The sequence below is a fragment of the Corvus kubaryi genome, unplaced genomic scaffold, assembly GCF_017639235.1.
Source record: "Corvus kubaryi isolate FWS band 111438036 unplaced genomic scaffold, C.kubaryi_AGA036_p1.0 37398, whole genome shotgun sequence".
NCBI classification, from domain to species: Eukaryota; Metazoa; Chordata; class Aves; order Passeriformes; family Corvidae; genus Corvus; species Corvus kubaryi.
The window spans coordinates 38,463,558-38,476,392 of NW_024581137.1; the positions used below are offsets into that span (position 1 = coordinate 38,463,558).

Genomic DNA, 12,835 nt, shown 5'->3' on the forward strand with positions numbered 1-12,835 from the left:
TGATTCATACTACACTAACTGATTCAGAGTTTATCTCCCATTACACCATCATAAAACTTGATTGCCAATTGTTCTCATTTTGCGGGAACATTTGGAATGTCCCAGAACTCTACACGGAAAACAGCAAAACAATTCTTACCTGTATCTAATGGCCAGTACTGAGCTCTGAAGCCAAGGTTGGTAAGTGAGGAAGCTCTGAATTTGATATAGAGATTGCTCCGTGTGGATTGCACTCTAGAGGGTACAGCTGTACCACAGTATTTCTCCAAAACAGGAGAGTCTCCATTGTTGCCATCTCTGACCTGAAGAACAGTGTATTCAAAATATCCTATAGAAATTTTTTTTACATTCAAGTATTAAGCATAAAGTAATTCATAAGAACGATATAAAAGAGATCCTTAGTAAGTCAACCCCACCCTTTCTTCAGTGTGGTTTCTACTACAGGCACATAAAATACAATCTTATGCCTATCAGAGAAGCACTGTCCCACCAAAATCATGTCAGATGGAGAAAAGATGAGATCTTACACCCTCAGCAGTAAGTGGCACATAAACCTCCCAAACCAGGCCTATCTGTTTAAAGACACCTGATACTTGTCTCCGATTATCAAAGCAGTCATACCATCTTTGAAGAACCAAGAAAAGCTTTGGGATCCCATTATGAACCTGGAAAAGCTTTTGTGACTGCTGGAAGTAGTGCTCGCCTGTCAAGAGCTTCTACTTTGGTGAAGATGAGTATTAGAAGGAACTTGCAGATCCATATCTACTATTCATAGTATATGTGTGTTATTCTTTACCTCGATGTAGTCCGAATCACAAGTGGTTGTGTTTCGAATGTCAAAGTCGATAAAGTTAAGAATCACCACTTTGGTGTCTGGCTGGGAGATGATCCACTCACAGGTCTTTGGGTGAGGGGATATCCTGGGGTAATAAGGTGAATGTATTGTGCCTGCTCCAGACAAGGAACCTCCACAGGCTGCCAAGAGACACCAAGAAACAGTACTTGTGATGAATGACTTCAAGGTATGTATCATAATGATGATGTATGATGTGTATCAAATAACACCATGAAATTAGGAAAAAAGCAACCCTAAACCCCTTTCTTATTCCAGCAGCTACTTCAGACCACTCAAGTAGTATTAAGAACATACTTAAAAGTACAAATTACTATAGGTATAGCATAAACATACTTGTACAGAAGACCAAACTGTGCCTATGAAAACTAATGGATTTGACTCATCTGTTTCACAGACACAGGCTTGTCAGTGGTTAATAACTAAAAGACAGGCAAAATGAAAGTAAAAAGATTTAGGCAGAACTGAAGCTATAATATCTTTTGTATGTCAGCAGCAAGTGATACATCATTAGTAGAATCACAGAATATTCTGAGTTGGAAGGGACTCACAAGGAAGATCAAGTCCAACTCAAATGAATGGCTCATATGAGGAACGAACCCACAACCTTGCTGTTATTAGCACCATGCTCTAACCATCTGAGCTAATCTCATGATCAGAAGCAGTGAAGGGCATGTTTCCAAGCATTGTAGCAGTGCCTACAGCAGACCTACTGAAGACATCTTTTAAAATAAATTAATTACTCTATTTTGTTCTTTCTTTTGAAGTTCGTGTCTAACCTATTATATGAATAAGACAGCACAGAAATGACTGAAAGTGTCCAAATTACAGATAAATTCACTGTGCAAGTGACCAGTTCTTCTTACCAACTTGATAAACAGCCCTGAAGCTAGTTCTTTGCACAGAAGCATCAGACTTGAATTTGATCCAGAGACCATTGCTGGTAGAAGTGATTGGAGACATGAGTGTATTATGACAGATTTTTCTAATAAGAGGAGACATCTCATTGTCACCATCTCGAACCTAGTCATCAAAAAGAAGAAAGAAAAGTGTTAAATCATAAAAGCATTGGGATCTGATATCCAGATAAAATTATAATCTCACAAGAGATACTACATAACAAAAGGAGTAACTGTTTTACATATTTATAAGAGGGGCATCACAGTAATTGGCCCAACCACAGGACTTATGAGAGCTCAAAGTAACAGTCATGAATAGCACAGAAGACACAAACACATGCTGCTGTCATTAGGATGAAACAGATCTTCTCTATGAGCCACAGTTTTAGCACTATTTGGGCCTATGTTGCCAAAAGTGACACCTTTAGTATGAAAGACAGGTGGGGTTCTCACCAATGATAGCTGTGAAATTTTTGCCAGCACTAAAATCTGCTGAGGAAAAAAAGTGTATTTTTGATTTTCTTGCTCTGGCCGTGAAGTTTCCAGTGATTTTTCAATGGCACTTCTCCAGAACAAGCATCTGTCCCATCACACCCATACCTCAATGCAGGCACACAGCTCACTAACAGGAGATGCAACTCTAGCAGTAAAGAGGCACACTGATGTCTTTTCACTCCTCTATCTGAAGGGTTCAGTGCATGATAATGGCAATGAAGCTATATCAGGGAATCCAGCTTTTACCTTCTGCACTGCCTTTCTACTCACCTCAATCAATTTGCTAATCAAAGGAGAAATGCATCTTACATATTTTCCCTAAAGTTGATTATAAATCCTTATTATCAAGGGGAGTAGATGGGAAAGAGGTATTTGTACCTCAAAACTTCAGACCCTGAATCCATAGTACATGACTAAGAATAGCTATATCCAGAAATCCAGGCAGAGCCCTGGTATATCTCTGAGGTATCCATTTCATTCCAGGTGGGCAAAAACCTGAGGTCCAAAAGACAGGACCTCTGTTCTTTGCCCAAGCAAAAAATGCAATTTTTGTCCCAAAGATTCTCCTGAAAACCAAACAACTCTTTTCTGCTGTAAAAGTGGTGGTAGTTCATGTAGATGGAACTGCTTTTAAATGCATCTATGTGCTGTCAAACACAAAAAATCATTCCAGTGAATTCACTGGCAAAGCAGGGACATCCAGCTTTCCGGCTCCCTCTCATCACCAGTTCTTTCTTCCTCAGCTGTACTCATCCATGGGCTGGGAGAGAAGGTAAGGAACCCTCATGGCTGCCCTGGTGAGCAGGCAGTGGCTGGCCTGCTTGCCCAGCTTTGTAGTCTCAACCTGGTGAGATGGCCTTCTGACTAACAGATATTTCCAGTTTCCCTGGAATTTTAGTTTAAGGTGGCAGAGTTATTCTGGATTTACAGCAGAGCAGCTGACATCAGAATTTGTGCCAAAATATTTAGTAAATCTTTGGAAAGCAGTGAAAGCTTCCAGAACTGTAATTCACAGGAATTTACATATTTTTCTTGAGCTGACTCTTCTTACATTTTTGGTTTATAAAGTCCAGTGAGTAGTGATAAAAATAACAGGTTCTCTAAACCATGTAACATCTTCTATTGCCAGTTAGAAGGCTGGTATGGAAAAGGAGCTGCCTTAGCTAACATCTTAACTCTGCATCACCATGTCACAGACTTTCTCAAGTAAGTTTTATTGTCTCTATTTTCTTGTTGAAGATGCCTTCCTTAGTAAGAAAGTAAACATCTCTCGTTGAGCAAGTGCTGTGAGATGTGTCTGGTCCCTGTGGAAAGTCTACAGATTTCCTGGTATAGCCAGGGAATGGAATAATCTACACCTCTCCAAAGTGACAAAAGAGTTGTTGGAGAGTGACTTTTAAAGTGACGTAAACACCCAAAAGCTATCTCCCTAGATGAACTTCAGTATAAAACCCAGTGGGACAGTATTTTAGAAAAGCACACGAGAAAAATCAGGCCTTGATAGCGGAGCACAGTACGTTGGTTTTACTGACTGTCCCTGCCAGAAAATGTTGGTCCCATTTCTCTGCTCTGGGCTGAGCCACAGAGTAAGAGGGCAGAAAGAAGTGGAGGGCAGAAGCATAGGGAAACTAAAGGGCTTGTGACTGATCAGCAAGCAGTGAGGTAAATGCCTTGCTGAACTAATACAAACCGATGGCATTCAACAGAAATGGTTTTGTTTCTCTGGCTGCTGTGAATTTCGCTGCTGCTTTGCCAGCAATTAGGCAAGAGGAGTAGCAGGCCAAACAAACAAAAGCTGTCTGTTTTCATTAAACACACTTCCCCTCTCATTTCAGAAACTAATTACACTTCGTTCCAACACAGGTCTTTGAATCACAGGAGGAGAGAAGGGAACGATGTCAGCACAATAACATCTTTTAAAAATAGACTAACAGCACAGAGCTCACAGGGGCCTGTTCCTCACTGGTCAGGATGAGATTAAACACAAAATCAAATCTGTTCTGCCACTGAGCTGCATGGCTGGCAGTGCTGGACCCTGCTCTGGGGCCGCAGGGATGGCTCCCGCCTGTTTCAGCTGCGGTGGCACCTTTGCAAATCAACCACTGACTGCTCCCATTTTGTTTTCCTTCTGTTTAGCTCTGCACAGCACAGGCACTGTTTTACACAGACAGCAGTACCCGGCAGCCGTCCCATGTGGGATGAGGTGTTTATGAGAGTATAGAGAAATACAGGCTGGGTATAACAGCAGAGGCCTTGAGACACGGCAAGTTGGGGCAGGACACAGAGGAGAACACAGACAGGGTGATAGGAGAAGGTGCACGGGCCACCAACAGAGAGAGCTTGTCAGGCTCTGAGGGCACCACCACGACTCACTGGGGCCAGCCTTGTCTCCACCTGGGCCCCTCACCCTGCCACAGTCCAGGACCACGTGGGGGCTGTCAGTCCCTGCCTCAGCCATGGGTTCTGCTGAGCCAGGTTCCCCCGTGTGCCCCACATCCCGGCCTGCCTCAGTCCATGCCCATCCCCAGGCAGGTGCCCACGGCCCAGGGCTGCCCTGCTCCCTGGCCAGGGCGGTGGGACAGGCCCTGCCCCTGGCCTGCACAGCACCGCGCCAGACCTCACCTGCGGCCAGCTCCAGTGGGGCAGACTGGCAGCTGGGCAAAACTGGGCTTAAACACAACAAAGAAAATGAAAACATGGTATCTCATGTAGTTAAAAGGTGCCCTACAGCTGTAAATTTGTATGTAACACGAAGTTGCAGACCAATGAAGAGAGAGGTAGGAGTAAAAGCAAACATAAAAGTAACCTCAAGTGGATTTCCGTTAGTACTAACATTAGTACTGCATTAATATTACATTTTCCATATAGAAACATTCTAACTGTACTATTTTAGTTTCTTTTCCAGTTAGATTTAGACTAATAACAATTCTTGAATTAGATCATAAGATTTCAGTTATGGCAACAATAAACTCCTGGCTTTGCATATGTATATAGAATAATAGAATCACTAAGGTTGGAAAGGACCTAACCTCTAAATCTATCTCTAAGTCCAACTGTAAACCGAGCTTGGCCAAGCCCACCACTAAATCGTGTCCCTAAGTGCCACTTCTACACATCATTTAAATACCTCCAGGAATGGTAATTCAACCACTTCCCTGGTGTGTGTATAAATATTTATATGGTGTGTTTCCTTTTACTGTCAGAACAAGATCTTCCATATAACACTATGACTCCAGAAAATGCTGTGTAGTGGCTATGGCATTAAATCTATTTTTCTTGCAGTTGACATGCATATACCAGATGTCCAAACTGCCCCTTAATCATGTACAGACTATTAAGAATTAGTGTTAAGCTAGACAGATTTTCTCATTCTCTTATCTTTGCTTCACTCCAAATGCACCATCCTGCTCTTTCAGCTCTTGTGACTTTTGGACCCTAGTAAATTCAAATACTTAGTGGTTTGATTAACACCTGTTTCTGCAGTGGCCCTTGGGACAGAAGTTATACATGCTCTGGTACACACACATGCAATCAAACTTTCATATCAACTGATTAAGTGAGTCACCTCTATGTAATTTGCTGAACAACCGCTATGACTCTCCAGCTCAATATGGGTGAAATTGAGGAATACTTTTTCGTCCTCTGGCTGTCGGATAATGTAGATACATTGTTGGCTGTTGATATAAGGGTTAGGCCAGAAAGGAGATGTGATAACCCCTTCACTCTCAGTGAAATTTCCTCCACAACTTGGATCTGCTATATTAAGAAAAAAAAGAAAAATTGAGATATTCATAAGTACAGTAACTCCTTTTGAGGCTGCCTCTGTACAATATCTGCAAATCAAAAAGAATTACTATATTATAAAAGAGCAAGTGTTAATTACATCCCTTAGTGTGTTGTTGGCTCTATCTCAAGAATGTCACAGAACAATCTTTAATCCTGAGTATTTTACTTACCAGGAGATGTTGTATAGAGAATATGGAAACCTTTATCAGTAACTAAGTCATCAGAGTGAAAGTGAATCCATGCATATGGACCAGTGGTTTGGAGTGGTGGTGGAGATCCAGTGCTGCAGTATTTACCAAGGACAGGGTCTTGTGGAAGAAGACCATCTCGAATCTAGACAGAATGATAGATCAACATTTGGGATTACCAGATGAGTGCCAGTTGTGAACAGTACCAACACTTCTTAAGCTATCTTGGAGGCCCCAGAGGTATTGTGGATGGTGGGTGGAGGGAAAGCTCATAGGAAGTTCCTCCAAACACACAGGAACCAAGAAACAGATCCACCAGCATAGCTGTGATGCTGCTGCTGGGAGTCATCAAGAGTTCTGTGAAAGAAAGTATCAGGAGATCTACTGTTGAACTGTTTTCTTGAAATCATGCTTTTTGATTGCACACAACATGGAATTGCAAACTGCCTTCTCATTTCCATGCAAAGGTATTGGTGTATTCTGTAAATATTACGTCACACTTGACAAAAAGCCCTAAGTTCATACATCAAGTCAGGGACTGCTGTGCGAGCTATGATATGAATCTATTAGTCTTAGATCCTTTTCCTGAATAGTTTCCCGTAGGCTCATGAATTCTCTGTGGGCTGACATTTGACAAGGAGTTTGGAGACTGAACTTTGTAAGAAAGTGAAAGCTTCCCATAAAGTATTTGGCCTGAATCCCATCCTTTTTGTCACAGGACTTCCACCGACTTCAGTGAAGCAGGTTTTCATCCCCTTTCTGTCATATTGTCTCTGATTGTGCATGGATGGCTGGAATACGTAAATAAAAAGGAGCATTTCAACCCAGGATTAGATTTTCAAACAGTGCCCTTCTGTACATAAAAAAGTTTTGGAATATCTTGTTTTGCAATAACATATCCACAAAATGTTGTCATAATTCACAATCACGCTTTACCTCTAAATAGTCATAGCTGCAGTTTTCATGGTGTTCTAGGCTCAGTGTGCCAAAAGCAAATGTGATGAGGAGGCCAGGACTGGTTGAGATGGTCCAGAAACAATCTCTGTTTACAGGATAGTTACCAGGATATCCTGGAGAGCTTATCGAGCCATAAGTACCTGTCAGCTCACCACCACATTCTAACAGAAAGAGACAAGGAAGATCAACGTCTTTATCACCACATGTTGGGTCAGAAGATGAATTGTCCTGTAGTGTCAAAACTAGTGCCCACTTTGAGGTCAGAATGAATTAAAAAACAAAGACCGAGACAAAGAAACCAGCAAGTTTCTTCTTTCTTTAAATTTTGCAGTTAATTCTGCAACTCAATTTTAAAAGGAGAACTCCAAATACTTCCTGATTTGCACAGTAAAAGGAAGATTCTTTCCCAGTTGTGATGAATATGTCTTAAGAAGAATAATCAGAAGCACTGTGTTTGGATTGGATTTACAAAATTAATCTGAATTTCTGTACTTTGTAAATAGGCTCCATTTTTTTATTCTATCACAAGACTATTTCCATTAAAAAGAAAAAAAAGGAAAATTTAATTACAGGTAAGGCTGTTTTATATACCTGTAATAAAATAACATCAGTGCAACAGTTGGGAATGGGAGAGGTAAGTCATGTGTTACACCTCAGGAATAGCTAGTTTAATCACATCTATACTGCTCTCCTTGCTTTTTTTTTTTTAGTGCTATGTTTTCCCAAAAAATACCTGCCTTCACTTTTCAGTACTCATTTTTGTCTATTAGTAATTATCAATCTAATAATGACAATTGAAAAAAAAAAACCCACCAACAATCATATTAAAGGCATTTCAAGAAATATTTATAGAAATAAGGAAATAGCACTTTTTTACTCTATGGTTCATTCAAGACACAACCTAATGCACGATTTTGTTTCTAGATAATACACAGAACACCGAAGTGACCCTGATGTTACGTGAGATGGTTTGAAGTTTACCTCTGTAAATGCATTGCCAGGTCATCTGGAACAATCACCCAAGCAGCATTACCAAGAATTCAGGCACAAATGTACAACAAATCATACCAAAAAGCTCACACATTCTTTTCAATCCAATTCCCTACAATCTATCATGTTTGGAACATTTAGGCACTTGTAAATTGCAAGTGGCAAAACAAGCCATTAACTTGCTTGCTTGAAGTACTAGACACTTTTGTGAGAAGAGAACTGACCAGATAGATGAATGGCATCCCCAGGAACACACTCTCTTTGGGGGATTCCTCACAGGAGGTGTAAAGCAGCCTTTAAAAAGAGCAGAAAGCTATTCATGCAGAGGCCTAGAGCTAGAGCTTGAAAATATCTTCAAGTGATATATATGTCTACATTTCAGCCTCACTCCCTTGTAAAATACTGTCCTTCTGCACCTAATTGTTCCTAATCAAAGGAAAGAAGTAATTCATTTTACTCCAAAACCATGAAGATGTTTGGCATTTCATCAACTTACCAGGATGCTGGGATTCCCAATGAACAGTAAAACCTCTGGTAATGGTGTGGTTTGAGTATAACCAAAAATACAGAGAGTTGTGGGAACTGAAAAGCTCTGCAGGACCTGGGAAGCCACAGTATTTTCCCAGCATGTGCATTGATGCTGAAGGCCCATCATGGATTTGAAGGAATTCCGAGTTACACTCATTACTTGTCTCCAGATGGAAGAACGGGAAAGTAACATGCAGAATCTAATAGAAGTAAGAAAACAAGAAATATCTTTTTTCCATCTGCTGAGACACTGTCTATGCAGAAACTTTATAGAGCAGATATATGTATTCATGCAACTGTGAGAATAGATGAGGTTTAGAGCCATTATGTCATTTCCTGAAATGTTCCATGACAGAAGAGAGTATTAAAGAATCTTGAGAGTCAAAACGAAAGAGAGAAGATAGACAGATAGATAAGAATTTAGGCAGTGAAGTTTTCTGGAAGGAGCATTATTTCTGTAAATTAATAATTGGGACCATTTGTCTATGTGTGTTATATGTGTGAAATATGTATGTGTAAATCTCAAGCCATGTGAAAAGCTTGAAATACAGCATAAAATACCTTATTCCAGGTTTCCCATGGCAGTTTTTTCATCAGATAATTAGCATTTTTCATCCCTGCTGTAGTTGAAAGTATTGTAATGGGAGTTAAAAGATTCAATGATCTTGTTTTGCACATATAAAATCAGTGTCTCTAAAGCCCGTTCTGGATACTTAGTGACATACACAGCTCTAAGTTTGTTCAGATTCTTCATTGATGTGCTTTAATATGCTCAGCTGAAGACAGTAGTGGCTTCCAGGCTTAAGGCTGAATATATGTCACATAGATATACATATGTAATGCTGTATAAACCACTGTTAAGCACTGGTTTTTAAAATGACTTAATTAATTCCACAAAATGTCAAAAATACATCAAATATTTAGATTCCAAGTAAGAAATTTCATGCTGAAGTATGAAGTAGCATATTTTGTAGTTGTTATTTATAACACAAGTGGAACTGTTAGTTGCAGATGAGGAGCAGAATATATATTTGTGTGCAACATTTAAAAATTAATCCTTGAAAAAAAACCAAATGCTGTTATTGTTATTACACAAAGCCACTGACTACAAATTAAGCATTCAACATTTCTGCAGTCAGAGATCAGAAACATGAAATTGTTTTGGGGTCACAGAATCACAGAATAGTCTGAGCTGGAAGGGAGCTAGAAGAATCATCAAGTTCAACTCTTGAGTGAATGGCCCATATGGGGATCAAACCCACAGCCTTGATGTCGTTAGCACCAGGCTCTGACCAACTCACCTAGCTCATGAACCACCTGTGGAGCCCAGCAGAGCAGAGCTTTTCCCATGCAGCTATACACAGATCACATTCTAAAGCAATGTAGAACAGTTCCCTTCTCTAGCTAGAGATAAGGAAATAAAATCTAACCCTCAGCTGCTTAGGAAAAGCCTGGAAAATCTAACCCAAGCAAATCCTTAGGCTAAGGAGCCTGAAGGCTTGGAAGGATCTGAAACTTATTCTTTTGAAAAGCTATTTATTCTGAGGGGATTGGATCATAACATTGGAACACGTGTAGCATGAAGATAGTCATGTTTGCTCTGATAAACTGAGGGTCCTGCAGACTGAGGGTTTCTTTAATGTGAACTCTATTTTACCTTGTTGGGATTAGTTTGAATAACCCAAGCACAGCTGACCCCACTGCTGTACCACTGGCTGTTTGGGTTGTTAGGGTAACTGAAAGTCCCACTCAAGCCTGAGAGGTACCCTCCACAAACTGCAGAAAGAGAGAGAAAATTAAACACATTAATTTTGTGCTATTACTGTACAGAGTAAAACCTGACTTTTTTTTTGCATAGCTTTTGCTTCTTAAACATTTAAAGCAACGCTGAAAAGTACTTCTATAAAAGGCTCTTTAGGATTTCCTCTTGAGTGGAATGACATCTCAAAAAAAAGCAAATTCCCTGAAAGAAAAACAGTTCCTGGAAAAAGAACAAAGAATATCAGTTGGAACATGTGGATACTGCCAAAAGCTATTGATTGTGTCTCATGATAGTGTTCATACACTGCTTTGCTTCCAGTAGGGTACCTCCAGATTGAATGTCTAAATTTTCCCCTACAATCAAATAACATTTTGCATTTTGAAGTTAAAATGATGTAAAATTCTTTTTCTCAGTAATGGTACATCATAGAAGTTATCCTCAAGAGGTTTTATTGTCCCATTTATCCTTTTTGGTCAGATTCCTGGGCCTGATAATTCCTCTCATGATATACCATGGTCTCTTCTCTCACTGAATCATTCAATGCATGGGAACTGAGAGCCCCCAGGCAGCAACACCAAACAGCTACAGAAAAATATAATAAAGCAACCAAAATATAATGCACATATAGCTACAGTGTGCGCCAAGCAGCGGTAGTTTAACATTGAACTGATTCTAAAGAAATAGCCAGTTCTCACCATACTGTTTTGTTTCAAGAGTGGTAAAAACAACATAATTTTATTTGAAATATCCATCTAAAACATCTCACCTTTTTTCAACCAGATTCAAAATTATCATGTAATAAAATACATGCTTTTTTCATTTATTAGAAACTAAAAGAACAGTTGGTACAGTATGATTCCTTACTGCATAAAAACTGGCTTTCTATCCCTTTATTATGAATGGCTAAAAATAAAAATTTTTCCCATGTGGACTTAATAATAAGACATTACTAGTTAGATACTTCAGGAAAATATAAAAAAGCCCAAAATAGTTCTAAAATAGAGCAGCTTTCACAGGGGATCAGTGGAAGCTTTACATTCTCTATTACATTAAAATTTAATTTGCTTTCTTCTTAGCAATCTACAATAAAAATGAGCCACTCCTGTTGTCACAGGGACACTGAACCCACTGGAATGCTATCCTGACCTGGTTTAATTAAAATTAACGGCAAAAAAAGTTCTCAAACAAACAGAAAAAGTTACATTAAGAGGAAATGTTAAAGGGAGTTCCTTGCAGTCTGTATAAAACTGAGAGTCCCCCATTTTCATGGCTAACATTTCTTTCATTACATTTCTGTCTGAAAACCTTTTCTGGCTTTTCCTCTTTACTAAGAACATCAGGACCTCTCGGCTTCATAAGAGATGAAATAAAATGCACAAAAGAGAAACATCAATAAATTCTCTTGTTCTCCTTATACTGGATCCTCTTTCCCAACCAGCTTACCAGAACACTTTCTCAGGAGCAGAGATCTGATTTTAGGATGCCTGGCATCTAGCCAAGGCCAGTGGGCCTGCAGATCAACTTCACTGTTGCGTTCCTACTGCTAAACAAAACAGCTATAAATGAAGCTCATGGAAAACTCTGATTTGGAGGGAATTTGGGTTGGGACCTCTAATCCACCAAACACAGGGCTGTTTTTGCCATCATAACGCAGTTCTTATTCACATATTAATCCCATAAACCAAGCATCTCCTCGCTGAAGCCTGCTGTCCCATTTCCCAGGGGGAAAGGAGGAGGAGGAGGTTCTGGCTGTACCTTGCTGGGCTGTCTGGCACTGTGGTCCTGTCCAGGCGCTGGTGCACTCACAGGAGTAGCCATTGACCCCATCGGTGCAGCTCCCCCCATTCTGGCACGGGTTGCTGATACATTCATCAATGTTCTCTGTACAATTAGGGCCTGTCCAGCCTGCATTACACAGGCAGAAATAGCCAGAGATCATTGCCTACAGGTATAAACAAATCAAATAAACTGTGAGCAAAGAAACCAATAGAGCCAGCAGAAAGACTGATGTTTACACTTATTTTATGAGGAGATACTGGAGTAAAGAAATAAAACCTTTGAAACTTTTTGGCCTTGATGGTCACTGGTGAATACCAAAATAAACATAAAGCCTAATCAGATTATCTATCTCTTCAGGTTTTTTTCTATTAAATTATTTCTTTGCAGGGCTCTTTCAAATTACTTTCTTAAAAATCAAAATCTGTATTCATTTAGCTGTTCAGAAAACTGTTTGCTTGGTTTTAGAATGATCACACTAGAATCAAGTCAATCATATTAGCTAAACCTTATAAAAAGCAAGGCAAGATATTTGGTTTATAAGTAATTTCTCTCAAGACCTTTCTCTGGGAAGTCTGCAGTTACGTGGGCTGTTAACTTT

The 12,835-nt window shown here is 39.8% G+C and overlaps 1 protein-coding gene across 1 annotated transcript in view; it reads right to left on the bottom strand.

Moving 5' to 3' along the window:
- CUBN (cubilin) overlaps positions 1-12,835 on the bottom strand; it is a 145,653-nt gene that overhangs the window by 119,158 nt on the left and 13,660 nt on the right. Inside the window, exons 12-20 of the mRNA XM_042044038.1 lie at positions 12,214-12,400; positions 10,354-10,472; positions 8,665-8,896; positions 7,158-7,339; positions 6,204-6,366; positions 5,813-6,003; positions 1,720-1,876; positions 797-975; positions 140-302 (exon numbers count right to left, since the gene is read on the bottom strand). Of these exons, the coding sequence (XP_041899972.1) occupies positions 140-302; positions 797-975; positions 1,720-1,876; positions 5,813-6,003; positions 6,204-6,366; positions 7,158-7,339; positions 8,665-8,896; positions 10,354-10,472; positions 12,214-12,400 (1,573 nt within the window). The remainder of the gene's footprint in view (positions 1-139; positions 303-796; positions 976-1,719; positions 1,877-5,812; positions 6,004-6,203; positions 6,367-7,157; positions 7,340-8,664; positions 8,897-10,353; positions 10,473-12,213; positions 12,401-12,835) is intronic.